General features: G+C 35.8%; 5 protein-coding genes across 8 annotated transcripts; 3 read left to right on the top strand and 2 right to left on the bottom strand.

Moving 5' to 3' along the window:
* Positions 1-111: 111 nt before the first annotated feature.
* On the top strand, positions 112-12,007 carry LOC114529392. Of its 4 annotated transcripts, XM_028551184.1 has the most exons (8): positions 112-199; positions 541-622; positions 9,503-9,557; positions 9,948-10,080; positions 10,687-10,739; positions 10,942-11,113; positions 11,199-11,412; positions 11,522-12,007. In XM_028551184.1, the coding sequence occupies exons 2-8, from the start codon at positions 600-602 to the stop codon at positions 11,730-11,732; spliced, it is 861 nt and encodes a 286-aa protein (XP_028406985.1). In that variant the 5' UTR covers positions 112-199; positions 541-599; the 3' UTR covers positions 11,733-12,007. The 4 variants fall into 4 exon arrangements, with proteins under 4 accessions (XP_028406985.1, XP_028406984.1, XP_028406986.1 ...); XM_028551183.1 differs by lacking the exons at positions 112-199; positions 541-622 and adding an exon at positions 8,889-8,947; XM_028551185.1 differs by lacking the exons at positions 112-199; positions 541-622 and having other exon boundaries at positions 9,205-9,557; positions 11,527-12,007.
* On the bottom strand, positions 195-4,755 carry LOC114529378. Its single transcript, XM_028551163.1, has 8 exons — positions 4,067-4,755; positions 3,668-3,909; positions 3,279-3,513; positions 3,008-3,198; positions 2,798-2,921; positions 2,595-2,713; positions 824-2,455; positions 195-571 (listed from the first exon to the last, which is right to left on the bottom strand). The coding sequence occupies exons 1-8, from the start codon at positions 4,431-4,433 to the stop codon at positions 401-403; spliced, it is 3,081 nt and encodes a 1,026-aa protein (XP_028406964.1). The 5' UTR covers positions 4,434-4,755; the 3' UTR covers positions 195-400.
* Positions 5,020-8,816, top strand: LOC114529381. Its single transcript, XM_028551165.1, has 4 exons — positions 5,020-5,376; positions 5,646-7,274; positions 7,668-7,931; positions 8,085-8,816. The coding sequence occupies exons 1-4, from the start codon at positions 5,112-5,114 to the stop codon at positions 8,303-8,305; spliced, it is 2,379 nt and encodes a 792-aa protein (XP_028406966.1). The 5' UTR covers positions 5,020-5,111; the 3' UTR covers positions 8,306-8,816.
* A 109-nt stretch (positions 12,008-12,116) lies between the features above and the next one.
* Positions 12,117-13,123, top strand: LOC114529395 (peptidyl-prolyl cis-trans isomerase-like). The gene is made up of 2 exons (XM_028551188.1): positions 12,117-12,311; positions 12,385-13,123. Exons 1-2 carry the CDS (start codon positions 12,122-12,124, stop codon positions 13,089-13,091), a joined length of 897 nt encoding a protein of 298 aa, XP_028406989.1. The 5' UTR covers positions 12,117-12,121; the 3' UTR covers positions 13,092-13,123.
* A 171-nt stretch (positions 13,124-13,294) lies between these two features.
* LOC114529387 (ectonucleotide pyrophosphatase/phosphodiesterase family member 5-like) lies at positions 13,295-14,855 on the bottom strand. Its single transcript, XM_028551176.1, has one exon. The coding sequence runs from the start codon at positions 14,835-14,837 to the stop codon at positions 13,317-13,319; it is 1,521 nt and encodes a 506-aa protein (XP_028406977.1). The 5' UTR covers positions 14,838-14,855; the 3' UTR covers positions 13,295-13,316.
* Between the last annotated feature and the right edge of the window lie 340 nt (positions 14,856-15,195).

The following is a 15,195-nucleotide window of genomic DNA, read 5'->3' as shown; positions in this document are numbered from 1 at the left end:
GCGTATAGTGTAAATGCAGCTATCGAAAACATGCAACATTTGACTATGGATTTTTATGGTTATAGCTCCTTCAAGAAGAAAGTTTTGTAATGAACAAGTTCAAGATGCAATATTTCAAAGCAATGACATACACATTGTCAGTATGAGAGGATGTAAAAGTCATATCAATAAAATATCTGAAAGTTGTCTTAAGAATCAGGTATAGTATTTTTTCTTGCACTAAATGTATGGTTGTTGATTGTGTGAAAACATAAAATTGATCTTTTTATACCTCTGTCGTTCCATTCTCCTAAGTTTATTTTCTAACTATCTTTTATATTATCTTCTCCTTGCCCATAATCTTCTGTCTAATAAAACATTTGTTTGTCTATCTACATGTCTATTTATTTGTCTAATTGCTCTACTTTTTTTTGCATGAACAAATCGGTGGTAATAAGTCTCCTGTATGATGGCAACACTTTATTAATTTTTCACTTTTCTTTCTCATTTTTTTTGTTGAATCATTTGAGATCATTGACCGCTCCTTCATTTCTCTAACAGCAAAGTTATAGCGGCTTGGCAGCAGATTCCCCTGTAAAAGACAAGATGAAAGAAGGATAATGGAGTTTAACATTGCAGAAAGGTAACAATTTTATTTTGATTTAGTAAAACTGGTTCAGCTCCTTTGAAATATTTAGTATAAGGCCTTGAAGATAATTAAATATAAACCACATTTTTTGAAACTGCATGGAAAGAGTATGATAAAGAAAAGGTGATATAATCTTTAATGAAACTCTTTGGCCAATCAAAAAATAATTTACAAATGTTTGAAGCTAGAACTTACTATTTTAAAACCCGGGTTAACATTATATGATCCTTCGCTTTCTTTATTGAGCCTCTCTTGCTTCTCTCTCAAGAGACTTGAAGTTTTCCATACATTTTTAAATGCTGAATATCTTGGCTTTGTTATGCCTTGTTCTGCATTTCCAACCGTTTTCCCAAAACTAAGGTCAATTACAGGAACCGTATGGGGTCGAGAGCCAAGTTCATCAATGCAATCAATAGATCTATGTTGTTTGTTGTAGGTTGGCTTCACAAAGCTGTTTTGTTGTGGTGTAGTGGCTGATCTTACTTCTTTATCTTTTCTAACTCTTGCATTTTGTCTAATACCGGTAGTGGTCATATGTTCATCAAATGAGTCGAAGGAAAAGCCTGAGATATTTCTCTTATTAATTGAATCAGGATTTCTTGCTGAGGGACTTGTAGTTATTGAATCATAATACTCCTGCCAATCGTAAAAGGATTGTGAATTATTCTGTTGTTTTACATCATTTTTCCATGGTACATCTTCTCTTCTAAAATTATTTGATTTCTTAATTTCATTTCTTCGCGTTTCTTTCACTTCAAATTCTCTATCAAAGCCTTGAAACTGATCATCTTTTGAACAATTCTTATTTCTTCGGAAATCCCTTTGAGCATCATTATTCTTTGTGTGATTGTCTCTGATGTGAACCATAAGACCTTTCTCTTTAGTCATTTCACTAGGGGTTTGTAAACAGTTATTCTCCTCTTGTTCATTTCTTTCCCAGATACTGGCAGCGAAGGTGTCAGCATTTAAATTGTTTCTTGTATACTCACTTTTATTTGCTAAATATTTTTTTGTTCTTGTTTTGCATGTCTCTAAATCAATTTTGTCTTCTTTTTCAAACTGAAGTGTGTAAGCTCTTGGGGGTTTTAAAGGATTTGAATTAGAGACAGCCACTGGTATCTCATCTTCTGAAATATTTCTACTTTCTGTGATTTCATTTCCTTGACACACATCCACACTTGTTGTATTTTGATTTATATCATTCATTTGCTTCTCAGTAATGTGAAGATCCTTGGTTTCAGATTCATGATTCTTATGTGTTTCTAAAAAACCAGGCTGTTCATTGCAACTGGAAGTGTCCTCATTCTCCATAGAATTTCTTCTGTGAACTGGTTTCCAGCTTGTGTTATCAGTCCTTGTTATAAAACTTTTTTCTTCACTATTGTCTGGAGAATGTCCTTTAAAGTTTTTCACCAAATCTGTAGCTTCTATTTCTGCATTATAATGCTGAGCAATGTCTTGCCTAGATATGTTTGAGCTTGACATATATTTTGTTATAAAACACTTATCAAATGAACTTTCACTCGATTCTGGAACATTACTTCCACCATTGTTTACAGGGTCATTGCTTTGTGAACAACCACCATCTAATGGATTACCATTTATCTTCAATACCTCATTCCTATTTGTGTTATCCCCATGTCCAGTAAGGTTGTCATCCCTGCAGTCATCACAAGGTAATTTCAACTCAGCTAAGTTTAATTTTAAGTCTGTTAAACACAGTTTATCTTTTTCATTTGACTCAACATGAAAATTTTCTAAGTCATTTTCCATGACACTCTTTGCTTTTTCTATAACTACAGATACATGCCACGCACCAACAGACACCTACAAAGGAAATATCTTTATCTTAATAGCTAATTTATCATGATTTCCTCCAGTGTGATTTTTCATGCATGAGTGGGTACAAAACACAAATCATTATATAATCATTATATTATAATCCAAATGTTGTTCATTATCATACCTGCACAACAGTCAAGTCACCCATGTCCATGTGGTAGGGTAGATATTGAAAATATTGAGAAGGTTTGTGAGGGTAAATCAAACCTGCATTCTTTCCCCACATGTATAATTTGCCAGTTTCTGAAATATATTTTGAAGTTTACTTCATAGGTATGTGACATGTGCATAGGAGAACTAGTTATAAATGGACTAGCTATACCTTACCTGTAACAGCAGCTGAAGTTGTTTCACCACATGCTATTTGTTTAACTGGCCTTGGTAAAAACTGACCAGGGATTGGCTCTGGTTTACTTTGATATTTTATACTTTTATCCACTCCTAGTTGACCCTTACAGAACAACAGAATATATAAGATTATCTGCTATAAATACTGTAGCATATCTAGATGACAAAGCTTATCTCGGTTGAGCTAACCTCGTAGTTGTTTCCCCAAGTGTACACTATACCAGAGTCACATAGTATCATTGAATGACAGTCACCTCCAGCTAACGAAATTACCGAACTGTTTTCCATGTTTTCAAGAGTAAAGCTCTGTGGAGTGGATACAATTCTTGTCCTGTTTCCAAATGCTTTACCATATCCCCATGCAAACACTGCACCACCTTCTGTTGAAACAAACATAACACAGACATTACAATATCAAACTTGGGCATCAAAAGTGGAGAATGAATGAAGTTCATCATACCAAGAGATACCAAGCTGTGGATATTACCACATGCTACATGGGTTATTGAGCTGAGACAATCTATCTTTGTTGGTATGACAGCATCATCTGTTGTAGCATTTCCAATCTGACCATGTTGGTTACATCCAACAGCCATTACAAAGCCAGTAGCAAGAAGGAATAATGAATGTCTAGCACCACAAGCAACCTCTTTAACTTTCATGTCTGGAAACAGTTCTACCAGGACTGGTTGGAGCTATGAGATGTGTGTATTGTAAAGCTAAATTAACGGATTCTTATCCACCAAAGCTAATTTTGTGGCTATGTGTGGTGTGTCAACCTCAGTGAATTATTTGTGACTGTTCAATTCTCAGTGATATGTTGCCATTCTAAAATCATACCAACAATACCTGGTTTTCTTTGAAATCAGCTTTGGAAAAATTGTATCCCAGTTGAGCATTAAAATTATTACCAAAACTATAGCAATAACCAGTGTTTGTCCAGATAAAACTATGCCTTGCTCCACATGCCATGTCTTGTATGTTTCCATTCAGTTTAAGAGGTACTAGCATTGGTTTAATGGTAGTCAAACAAGTACCATTACCTAACTGACCGCTGGTACCATTACCCCAACTGTAAAGGTTACCTGTATCTGTTTGGAACAACACTATGGTTAGCAAGTAAAGTCATGAAAACAATCATTAGTCAATGTCACTTATGATGTTATTGATCTTATCTAAATCATTACTAACTGAGTGGTCATCAGTAATTTTGATTATATATCATCATCATCATGTCCATAGATATACCTGTTAAGGCCAGAGTATGGCTTGAACCACAAACACTGTTCAGTGGAAATTCACCATCAGGTAACATTAGTCCACCACCTCTCAACTGATTCAACGCCATTTCCAAAGTCACATCTCCTTTAAGATCTTGTCCATGCTGTCCAAATTCACCACAGCCCCAACTAACTAGGGAGTGCGTTCGTTTTTGGTTTGTTGGAACGCTATTTACAGTTTTTTCTTCCTGGACATGTAGAGATTTGCTTTTTGGCTTGTAGGGAGCGAAATCTTGATCTTTCACAGATGTACCGTAGCTAAAATATTGCTTTGAAATTCCGTGAAGTTTTTTTTGTAAGACTTCTGTAAAATTTATTGGAGTCATAACTTCCATTTTGATCTATTTTCCTGATAAGTTCAATTCAACATCCTTTCTGCCAAGCACACAGGAAAGTTTTTAAAAATAAAAACAAACGAACAATGAGTCAATGACATTAGTTGCCATTGTAACTCATACTATACACACGGGTTTTTACCCAGGTAGAAAGCCCTTCATTAACGGATGTATTATTTCATTATGTGCATATTTCATTGCGATCAACTGCAATTTTTAAATAAATAAAGAGACAATAAAACATCAATTGAATGTTAATGTTTACTTTGGGGGGAAAAAACTATCAGTATTTATCTTAAAAGAGAAAATGCAAAAGATTTTTCCCGAGTATCTTCTGACCCTAATATCTATCAAATCTGTTATTATCTCAATCCCTTATGAAAATGAATAATAAATGATATTTGTTTTAAAGCAAATTAATGATTGAATGGTATAACTAGTTCGCAAATATCTGCGACTAGTTTTTTTGACGATATTTAGTTTGTTAGGGGCTTTTTTAACAAAACTACGGTGTTTTTTCCGTTTATATTTCCGGTCAACTCATTGCGATATTGTTCCGAATTTGTTCCGAGAATCATCCGACTGTTGACTTCCCTTTCTTCCCTTGAAGAAATCTCAACAAAGAGCATGCCTTCTTTTTATTTTTGAACAAAGGAGAACCATTTTCTACAGTGAAATATGGGGAAACCCGATGTATTTAGGGTGCTCCTTTTACAGATAGCACAGGAGTTAACATCGCGTAATTTTGAAGAGATGAAGTTTGCTTGCGATGATGCAATTCCTGAAGGCGTTTTAGAAAAGCTTCTTCGCCCAATTGATCTGTTTACAGAGTTGGAACATCGAGATCTCTTGTCAGACACAAACAAAGGTTTCTTAGCTAAGTTATTGCTTGAAGCTGGACGACAAAAGCTTGCTACAAAACTTTTAGGCATAAACGAAAAAGGTAAATACTTTGTGGGTGATTTAAATATTTGTCTGAAAGCTTCCTCTTGAACATTTTTAGTATAAACAAAGCACGAGTTGTACTTCTAAAACAAGTTAGGAAGCTTTTAAGTTGCAAACAAGAATGAAAATTAAAGTTATGTTAAGTTATCCACTCCCTATAACATTAACTAAAGTTGTTTTATTTCAAATTATATTATCATCATGATATCATCTGTATTTAGCATCTTTCTTGTTTTCAACTTAATATTGTTTTCTCTTTTCACTTAGCCTGTAAACTGAAAAGATCCTGCAGTTTACTTCATGGAAAGCTTCCAGGAAAAGTTCCCCACTTCCTTGGTCGTGCTCTTCTGTGTGAGGAGATAATTGCCCACCTTCACCAAGGCCATGACCGTCTTGTTACGATTACGGGACCTCCAGGGTATGGAAAATCAGCAGTTGCTATCAGCATTGGTCATGAAATGATAGACCAGCATAAGTATAGTGTTTACTATGTGTCCACCCGTGGTGCCTCGTCTGTTGACAGTGTTGCTTTTCAACTGCTCTACTCTATGAGTATTGTTTCAGGGGATGATCCAATATCCCAAGCGCATCATTACTTTGAAGCATCCCACAACGATATCTTACTCATATTGGATAATGTGGAAGATATGTTAGTGCCAGAGTTAAAAATGAGCTTTCTGAAGTTTATAAGACTCACAGGTGAAATGGCTCCACATGTGAAGATGATTGTTACTTCCAGAGTAGCACTAAAGTTCATTTCCTTCAATATGAAGAATGTTCCAATTCCTGCATTAAACAAGAGAGAAGCAGCTCAGTTGATACGTATATTTGCACCCCAAGAGATCACTAATTCTCATGCTGAGTTGTTGGGTCAGCATTGTAAAGGAATTCCATTACTAATTCGAGCTGTAGCATCATTGCTTGAGACTAATGTTGATCCTGAATTGTTAATTCAAGAGTTTCAACGCTCACCAGGGACAACTCTCAAGGGTATTGGTTGCGTAGGAATGCCACCTGAGTCTGACTTGTATCCATGTTTGAAGATCTGTTTTGAAAGGCTGTCTGCAGAGTTACAACGTCACCTTGTTGCATTATCAGTGTTTCCCTCGTCTTTCAAAATTTCGGACACAAGTTGCGTACTCCGTGATATCTCAGACCTGCAACGACAAATCGTCATCACTCAACTTGTTGATAATTCCTTTGTCAGACCGGATACCGAAGGCCGAAGCTTTTATGCCGTCCATAGCATTGTCCAAATTTTCTGCCAGGAACTCCTTAAGGAAAGCAAGGAACTGAAAGAATTTTATGACGCTGCTTGCAACAACTTTAATTTGTACTTTTTGTCTTTTTTACATGATTTGAATGAGAAATTTTATCGAACTGGTGATGAACTTAAAACTGCCATGATTGCCTTTGAATGCAACAAGAATAATATTTTTCGTGCACTTGAGAGTGCAATTCATGGAAATACGCTGGTAAAATATGTAGCGGATCTACTAAACTCTTCGTTCAAGTTCTTCACTGTGAGATTATCGTCAGATGAATTTCGACGTCTCTATAGAAGTTTGCTTGATGTTTTTGACAACCCTAAGGACAAGAAACGTTATTGTCACTCTTTAGTTTCCCTGGCTTTTCACCAATTCTGGGTCATGTGTTCTTGTCATCGACCTTGTCCGAAAGCTACCAAGATGTTTAAAGAGGCTTACAAGATGCAGAAAAATCTGGGACTTACCAAGAGTGAACAATATGCGGAATGTTTGAGTAAAATAGCAAGAGCAAATGCGTTTGATGGAGATTTAGCTACATCTGTTGCAATGGTTGATGAAGCAAATACAATTGTTGAAGAAATTGGATGTAGTAACCTTGCAAAGATGTCAGTGATTAATGATTATGCAGGTGACTATATTTTCTTTTCTGTTTTGGTTTAAATTTTGTATGACTGCCTTCTACTAATGATACCTTTAAATATTTAAAACAAAAAGCTAGCAATTGATTTCTATAGGTTTGTAAATAATATATACGAGAAAGTGCTTGAATTGAAAAGTGTTTCAGAATTTCACAAAATATACAAAGAAAAGTTAATTTCAAACATATTTGATGAATTTCTCATATATTACCATTTGAGAAAGAAATTTAAAATTCCCTTTGGAGGTCGCTTTTCAGTTTCATTTTAGTGAGGTATATTTTGGAAGAGCTTTTGCACAAAATGTACATTTTGACTTTTTAGTTTTTGCTTGGAGTTTTCATGTGAATTTTTTTAAGACAATTATTTTTATGCAATGTACATAGCTGTGTACAGCTTCAAGGAGCACCACAAGACTGCCATCAAGCTACGAGAAGGATTCCTTCCGACAGCTAAGGAGTTTTTGACAGATCATCCTTCAGTTGGTACTCTCTATGAAGAGCTGGGTAGCTCTTACGAGGCACTGGGTGATGCCCAGAAATCTATGGAATGTAGAAAAGAAGCAATAAGGATCTTTGGAGGATTTCTGGGTGACCATAAGTTCACAGCTACCTCCTATCTTGGTTTGGGAACCACTTTGAAATCTCAAGGTAGGATCTTTTCCCAGTTTTGAACTCGTCTATTTTGCATCAATTTTTTCCAAGTTTCAAAGTGTGTTTTGGGAGTACTGGAGTATGGAAAATCACTTTCTCACATCAAAAAATACATTTCATGTGATAAAAATGTGTTTTAACGTTCTTTAGGTAACTACGAAGAAGCCCTCGTAGTTCTTCGAAAGGCGCTGGACATTCAACGTAAAACCATCGGGCCACACGTGGAAACGGTGATCACTAGTCAAGAAATTGAGAAAGTTCTTGAGAAACTAGGACGGAAAAATGAAGCAAAAGAAGCAGCAAGGTTTTCTGATAAACTCATGGCTGACCAGAAACGAATTGAGAGAGCAATGGAAGATTTTGAAATTTGAAATATCCGTGGAAAAAAGCGATGATTATCATCCAGAAAGCACTTGGACTAATAATTGAAGGTTTTGTAAAAGAAGATATAATTATCAGACAGAGCACAAGGCGTTTTTAGTTATAGATTTACATAGGCCTGACATTCTGACATCTTTTTAGTGTTTTTTGTTTAAGTCTTATCATGCACGCACCTCCGTGAACCTAGCGACTACTACCAGATTTCTCGAACTCAAATATGGATTTCGTATTATCTTTGTTGCATTACCGGTTGATGCTAATGAAATGTGTTTGAAAAATGTGCTGATCGTATATGTTTTTAACGTGAAGAAAAATCCAAATTTTGCTGCTTATTTTTCATTAGCGATCGATGAATGTGCCTCCGTGCATATCATGTGCTAGGTGGATCAAACACAACAGTCGTAGATTGTAGAAAGCAAGCATTGCAATTAAACAAGTTTATGTGAATGGTTATAATAGGTAACTTACGTGTAATTTAGTTTCCCCAATAAAACTAAATGTGAATTTAATACTTAATAATAATGATAACAAGAATTTTTTTATTGGATTGTTTTCTGCAGGCAACAGGTGGTGATGAAGAAATGGTTAAGTCGTCTCAAAATTATTCGGGAAAAGCTCCGTTACGGCGTTAGGTTAGAGTTTATAAAGCAAAAAGTCTGATGAACTGCTATGATTATATTTGTAATGACCTGCTATCTTTTCGGCCGCTACCGCAAAGCTATATTTACATAGGCCACAAGTAGACTTTAACCTCATTCTGTTTCATCCAATACGTTTCACTTGGTCTAAGACTTATGCCGCTAATCTTCTGTAACTTAGCAACTGCGTCGGTTTGCAAAAGATTATTTAAATATGTGTAACATATATAAGCCTCTTGGCACATGGCAACGGTCATACGATAATTGTTACATTGTCCAAGGTGGTGCTGTGCTACACGGTATTATCCTATACAACACGGTGTTGACTTCCAACGTGAATTTTTGTTAAGAAGAGGCATCTTCCGCAATGGCTAGAGCTTTCAAAGTTCCGGTTCCCAAGTCGTATAATAATGTCACGGAGGCAAAGCTAGTTCAGAAAGGCAGTAATGTTTGGGTCCAGTTACCAGCAAATTTGGTGACAGACTCAAAAATGTGTCGACGATCAGTTTATATGGATGATTTTAACTCAAAGCCGTTTCATCGATATAGAAATGTCAAGCCTAAAATTACGACCCGACGATCCACTTGTCCACAATCAAATAAGGTAATGAATGAACTCAATTCGTTGTGTCAAATTTCACTTAATCTTCTGTGTAAGTTTCGGATTAACTGTCCTATTGTCTCTATAGTATAGTTCTTCACCATTTAGACTTTGGACGAATGTGTATTTCTTTTGTTTATGGCGTTTCTTTTTTCTCTATATTTAATTGTTAAAACTAAACATTTTACATTCCTTTTACGAAACATGTTTTGAGAGTTTATCAGTTCTCTTCAACGTCTTTGTTTAAATTAAAAACAATTATTGTAACAAGACGATTTTGCTTCGAAACAGGCGATTCTTTAAAATTATTTTTGTGTCATGTTTTTCATTTTTAGTACCTTTATCGCCTACAAAAGTAATCTTATACACGTCTTTTAAAATTTCATAATTCAGGAGTTTTCGTATCCACGCGAACATTTGGTACCTGGTTACAGTGACACAAATCATGCAGGACTCGTTAAAAAAAGTGATTTGAACTTGAACACCAGTAGAAAGTTCGGGGAGCCTTCAAACAGTTTTTACGAAGGTAATATACACTGTTTTATAATAATGCTTGCTAATGAAGTCAGCCTCAAATACAGATATAGCGTCTTCCGTATTTCAAATAAAACGTCTTCAATTTTTTGAGGAAATCCTTCCCTTTTGAGGAAATCCATCCCTTCCCGTTGTTGGACTGCTGACTTTAATTCTTTGTGTTCATATTGCAAACATTTATCACTTGCTGGTGTTTAGTACAGAATTAGAATAGTTGTGTTTAGTATAGAGCCTTTCGTGCATGGACATAGTTGTTTCATGAAATGAAGAATCTCGCAACGTTTTTCACAACTTATCAAACTTCTAGTGGAAAAAGCAAATGTTTATAGCTTGATTAAAACGATTTACTAAGTGGCTGTATGTGTGTGTTTATTTCTTGTGTGCTATAAAGTGAATTGTATTTTTATCAAACATGGTAACTTGGTTACAAATAAAGTTTTGTTTTAGTTAAAGTTGAATGTCATCGACTCGGACAGATCACCTGTTTCGTGTTAAATATTTATAGCCTATCTCAAATGATCTAAATATATATAAAGCTTTTTAAACTAAATAAAAGCGGCCTATGCTAACTTGGAGATGTCTTTCAACGTCACTTTAGGGATGTCAAAGGGAAAATATTACGAAGGAATGAAGCATACAAGCAGCGAACCGGTAGGTTTCTTGGTTATATTGCTCTTAATTTAGAAATGTTTGGAATATCTTGGGTATTTTTTTTTAAATGGCACAGATGGTCCTTGATGTCTCATGCACTCAGATGGGAGCAAACAGCTCGAACTATATTTCTAAATTTTTGATCTTCTTATGTACGAATACATGATTGCTTTTCTCATTTATGTTTTAATTCGTGTTATAGATTCAAGCGTTTTTGCCAGTAATGAGTGGAGATGCCTCAATGAGTCATCATTATTCTGGCACCCCTATTTATGATACAAGAAAACTTTCAACAGCAAGGTCATATAACGACAAAGCAAGAGATGCTTTACCTGGTCTTGGAGGAGGTGCTTTGGACACTTTTCCTGTAAATGGTAAGAGTTTCCTGGCGTGATGTTTAATGTAATGGTCCAGGAATTCCAGCTCATCCACTGAGCAATCATGCCATTTTCCTTTCAGACACAATAGATGGGGGAAATTTTCATGAAAATCCATACATGAGGCCAGATTTGGTGAATTATGAGGTCAAAAGGTCTGCTTCTCTTCACACGCCAGGACGGAGCCTTTCTCGTTCCAAATTCGAAAATTTTGATCCAGCAGCTAATGTTCCTCTAGATCCTTACTCGAGTTTTGAGAACTCCGCAAAACGGCATGAACTAGAAATATTGACAAAGTAAGTCTTTGCCTGCCTTTTGGGAACATATTAGTAAACGATTTGATTGTCGACTTTTGCAAACTTTAGGTTTAAAATTCTTTCCTAACAATTCTGTTGATATTTTCAGAGCAGAGCCAAGAGCAGTCCAGTTTGGTGAACCTAACGTAGATCACCTCTACCGGACATCAGGGTGCACAAGTGGCTACAAAGTAATTGCCCCCACCTATGAAAATACTAACGGCACTTTTTCTCATACTGGGGGTAATTTCAGAGGATCATTTACCGTAGCTCCAGATTGGGTCTCGGAAAGAAAGAAATCCGTTGTTCTTCGGCATTGAACGAAGAAATCAAATTTTTTATCATTTTACTCATTTTCAACTTGCAAAGTAAATACAGCATTTTGCTGATTTTTTTGCAAATGTTTTTAATGACATTTTCGGGTGGTGCGTTAGGCCGATAACGGATTTAAATTATTAATTTTAATGATTTTTTAAAAGCAGAAATGTCTATGAAACCAATACAACATGACGATAAGGCTACCATGTACAGTATTTAAACCAATCATGTTATTTAATATATATTGTAAATAAGCGAATAAGGTAATAAAACGATAAAAGTGATCGATAACAGTGATAAAATTGTGATAAATAGATAAGAGTGATCGATAACATCAATGTTCGCTCCCAGTTCCCTGCACGTGGGAGATTCGTGTCTGAATAAATCCAAGATGGCGAACAAACGCATGGTTTACGTTGGTGGTTTAGCCGAAGAAGTTGATGAAAAAATACTCCATGCAGCTTTGATTCCGTTTGGAGATATCACAGACGTCCAAATACCTTTAGATTATACAACACAGAAACATCGTGGGTTTGGTTTTGTTGAGTTTGAGCTACCTGAAGATGCGGCTGCTGCCATAGGTATGTATGAACTTTGTTAGGTTCAGCAAATTCCTTATCAAAAAGCACGATTGATTTATTCCATTTTCTTTAGATAACATGCATGAATCAGAGTTATTTGGTCGGACTATCCGAGTAAATCTGGCGAAGCCAATGAGAGTGAAAGAGGGCTCGTCAAGAGCAATATGGAAAGATGATGCTTGGATGTCTAAACATGTTGGTGAGACTCTGGAGTTAGATAAAGGCAATGAGAATACTGAATCAGGCACTGGAGAGTCTGTTGAAACTGGTAACACCAGTGAAACAAAGCGAAATTACAAAGTATATTTTGACATAAAGATTGCAGAGCGTAATGTTGGAAGAATAGCGATGGAGTTACGAAATGATGTTGTTCCAAAAACGGTTGAAAATTTCCGTTGCCTTTGTACTGGAGAGAAAGGGTTCGGGTACAAAGGCAGCCAGTTTCATCGAATTATCCCGCAATTTATGTGTCAAGGTGGGGACTTTACCAAAGGAAATGGAACTGGGGGGAAGTCGATTTATGGAAAAAAATTTGAAGATGAGAACTTTGTCCTGAAGCATACAGGTCCTGGAATGCTCTCCATGGCCAACTCTGGTCCAAACACAAACGGATCACAGTTTTTTATAACAACTGAAAAAACAGAATGGCTTGACAACAAGCATGTGGTCTTTGGCAGTGTTATAGATGGTATGGATGTCGTTCGGAAAATGGAGACAACTGGTTCCGCATCCGGGAAAACAAGCAAGAAGATTGTGATTGAAAATTGTGGACAACTTTGAATCATTTTATTATTAGTTGTTACAAGTACAGTAAACACACTATTGTATTTTAAAGTTCAGTTGAATGTATTTTTCATTCTATTCTCTGCTTTTTCTTGTCTACTATATGCACTTTTTGGTAACAAAGTACCTTGTCATGGGGGTAAATTGTTAATTAAACTGTTCTAATTGGCTTACTCTAATTTCTAATTGATAATAGGTAACAAAACCATAAACTTGTTAGCTCTAAAGTGTATCAGATCTTGGTGCGATAAATTCCTCCTCTTCATCATCATTGCCATCTTCATTAAGAAGTAATTTGTCAGACTGTTCTAATTGACTGTTTGCCATATTATTATTCCATCCTCGGTTTTTTCTAACTTTGTTTACTTTTCTATTACTCAAGCAAATTGCTGTTGCACAGGTCATGATGCCAAATGCAAAGAACAATGACATCACCATTACCCCAACTAAGATTGGACTCATTGATTGATTTGCATCATTTAAAAGTGGCTTTACTGCGCTGTAGGAACCATTGTTTGGGTTTGGGTTGATTTTCAGCAGTTTGCACATCAGTGGGTACAGGTCAATTGTGTTGAAAACTTCTTTTGAGTGGTAGCCTTTTTTAAATGCTGGACCACGGGCAAAAAATATCGGCCACATCAAAGGGAAAGTATTGAGGTAACCATGTGACCCTTTGAACTTCATGTGAAATGTTGCGGGATTGATAGCGAAAGTCCATCCTTCATCTGCGGTAAGCAAAATTGGTCCTATACGACGGTTGTTGTAATAGTGAAATTCTTTTGGAAAATTTTCTTTAAGCCATACTTTCATGTTTGGGTGATGGTTTGCTTTTAATTTCTTGTAGACTTTATCTTTCATTCCTTCTTTAGGCCAAACAAAATTAATGTGTTTATTGCCATTGACCATACACTCTGATGTATTAAGATAATTTGTGATATTGATTACTTTGCTCTTTGAAATATTTGCCATTCCATGATCAGCAGTCACGATAATATTCCACTTATCCAGCAAATTGTTTTGTCTCAACTGCTCGATGATGTAACCAGTAATATTGTCATTATTAATGACTTCTTGTAATGATTGTGGTGAACCAAAGCCATTGTGATGTCCTGCATGGTCAAGCATACCAAAGTACATCATTAAAAGATTTGGTGGTTTTTCTGACTTTAACCAGGATAGTGCTAAATCAACTTTATGCTTGTATGATATTTTTGTATTTTTATTCCAATATTTTGGGGTATAATTTTGAATATTATACCCTGGCCACCATATAACTCCACTGGTACCACCCTGACGCTCATTTGTGTACCATAAAGGCTCAATGCCTTTATGCCACCACCACTTAGGGTCAGTTACAGTCATATTGAAAGTATCATTGAATTCAGGGTCGTACATATTGTTTGCTATTATCCCATGTGTTTCTGGATACAGCCCAGTAGCAAGGGAAATATGATTTGGAAATGTTTCTGTAGGAATGACATTAATCAGATAGTCAGCGTATACTCCTTGATCCTTGAAAGAGTTCAAAACTGGTGTCTTAACTAAATCCAGATATTTCCAGCCAAATGAATCGAACGAGATTAACAGAACATTATTTTTGTTTTTGTAGTTATCGTTGTCCTTCAAATTCGTGCTCTCTGCGGCAGCGACAGTAGATTTGACTGGTTTGGCTTCGTGAGCTGGTGTGGCGTTCAAGTTCAGTATCAGGCAGAACGTAAGGTACAAACACCTCATTTGTTGCATATTGGATTTTCACTGAAATGTTGACCGAATTCGTAATATTTTAAAAGCCAACTGTTACAAAAGATATAGAAGCTCTTTGTTGACACGACGATCTATTATTATGCTTCAAAGAAATTATACATGAATTAATGAATACTTATGATTTATATTCGCGCACAGCTCACCCAAGCAAACCTCGTCTAGACAAATTAGTTAGAGAACCTCACTTACAGTTTTGTCACATAGCGAAGTTTCTTACAAATATGTTCGAAGTAGGTACGTTTTTAAAAACGACTCTGTCGGCTCCTGCTCAAAATTATTCTACAATAATTACTAAAATTCAATTTTACACTACAAGTACAATCATTTTTAGATCTTC

This window comes from Dendronephthya gigantea, unplaced genomic scaffold (genome assembly GCF_004324835.1).
Source record: "Dendronephthya gigantea isolate DGI-Jeju-01 unplaced genomic scaffold, DenGig_1.0 000056F, whole genome shotgun sequence".
Classification (NCBI taxonomy): Eukaryota; Metazoa; Cnidaria; class Anthozoa; order Malacalcyonacea; family Nephtheidae; genus Dendronephthya; species Dendronephthya gigantea.
This window is presented reverse-complemented; position numbering and strand designations above follow the sequence as displayed.

Bases quoted from the DNA above. Each gene is read 5' to 3' on its own strand.
- LOC114529378 (XM_028551163.1), bottom strand. From the start codon at position 4,433: ATGGAAGTTATGACTCCAATAAATTTTACAGAAGTCTTACAAAAAAAA. The intron at 2,922-3,007 runs GTTAGCTCAACC...TTGTTCTGTAAG, and splicing joins CTTGGGGAAACAACTACGAG to GGTCAACTAGGAGTGGATAA. The intron at 2,714-2,797 runs GTAAGGTATAGC...AATATATTTCAG, and splicing joins AACTTCAGCTGCTGTTACAG to AAACTGGCAAATTATACATG.
- LOC114529381 (XM_028551165.1), top strand. From the start codon at position 5,112: ATGGGGAAACCCGATGTATTTAGGGTGCTCCTTTTACAGATAGCACAG. The intron at 5,377-5,645 runs GTAAATACTTTG...CTTTTCACTTAG, and splicing joins TTTAGGCATAAACGAAAAAG to CCTGTAAACTGAAAAGATCC. The intron at 7,932-8,084 runs GTAGGATCTTTT...AACGTTCTTTAG, and splicing joins AACCACTTTGAAATCTCAAG to GTAACTACGAAGAAGCCCTC.
- LOC114529392 (XM_028551182.1), top strand. From the start codon at position 9,321: ATGGCTAGAGCTTTCAAAGTTCCGGTTCCCAAGTCGTATAATAATGTC. The intron at 10,081-10,686 runs GTAATATACACT...ACGTCACTTTAG, and splicing joins TTCAAACAGTTTTTACGAAG to GGATGTCAAAGGGAAAATAT. The intron at 11,413-11,521 runs GTAAGTCTTTGC...TGATATTTTCAG, and splicing joins GAACTAGAAATATTGACAAA to AGCAGAGCCAAGAGCAGTCC.
- LOC114529395 (XM_028551188.1), top strand. From the start codon at position 12,122: ATGGCGAACAAACGCATGGTTTACGTTGGTGGTTTAGCCGAAGAAGTT. The intron at 12,312-12,384 runs GTATGTATGAAC...CATTTTCTTTAG, and splicing joins AGATGCGGCTGCTGCCATAG to ATAACATGCATGAATCAGAG.
- LOC114529387 (XM_028551176.1), bottom strand. From the start codon at position 14,837: ATGCAACAAATGAGGTGTTTGTACCTTACGTTCTGCCTGATACTGAAC.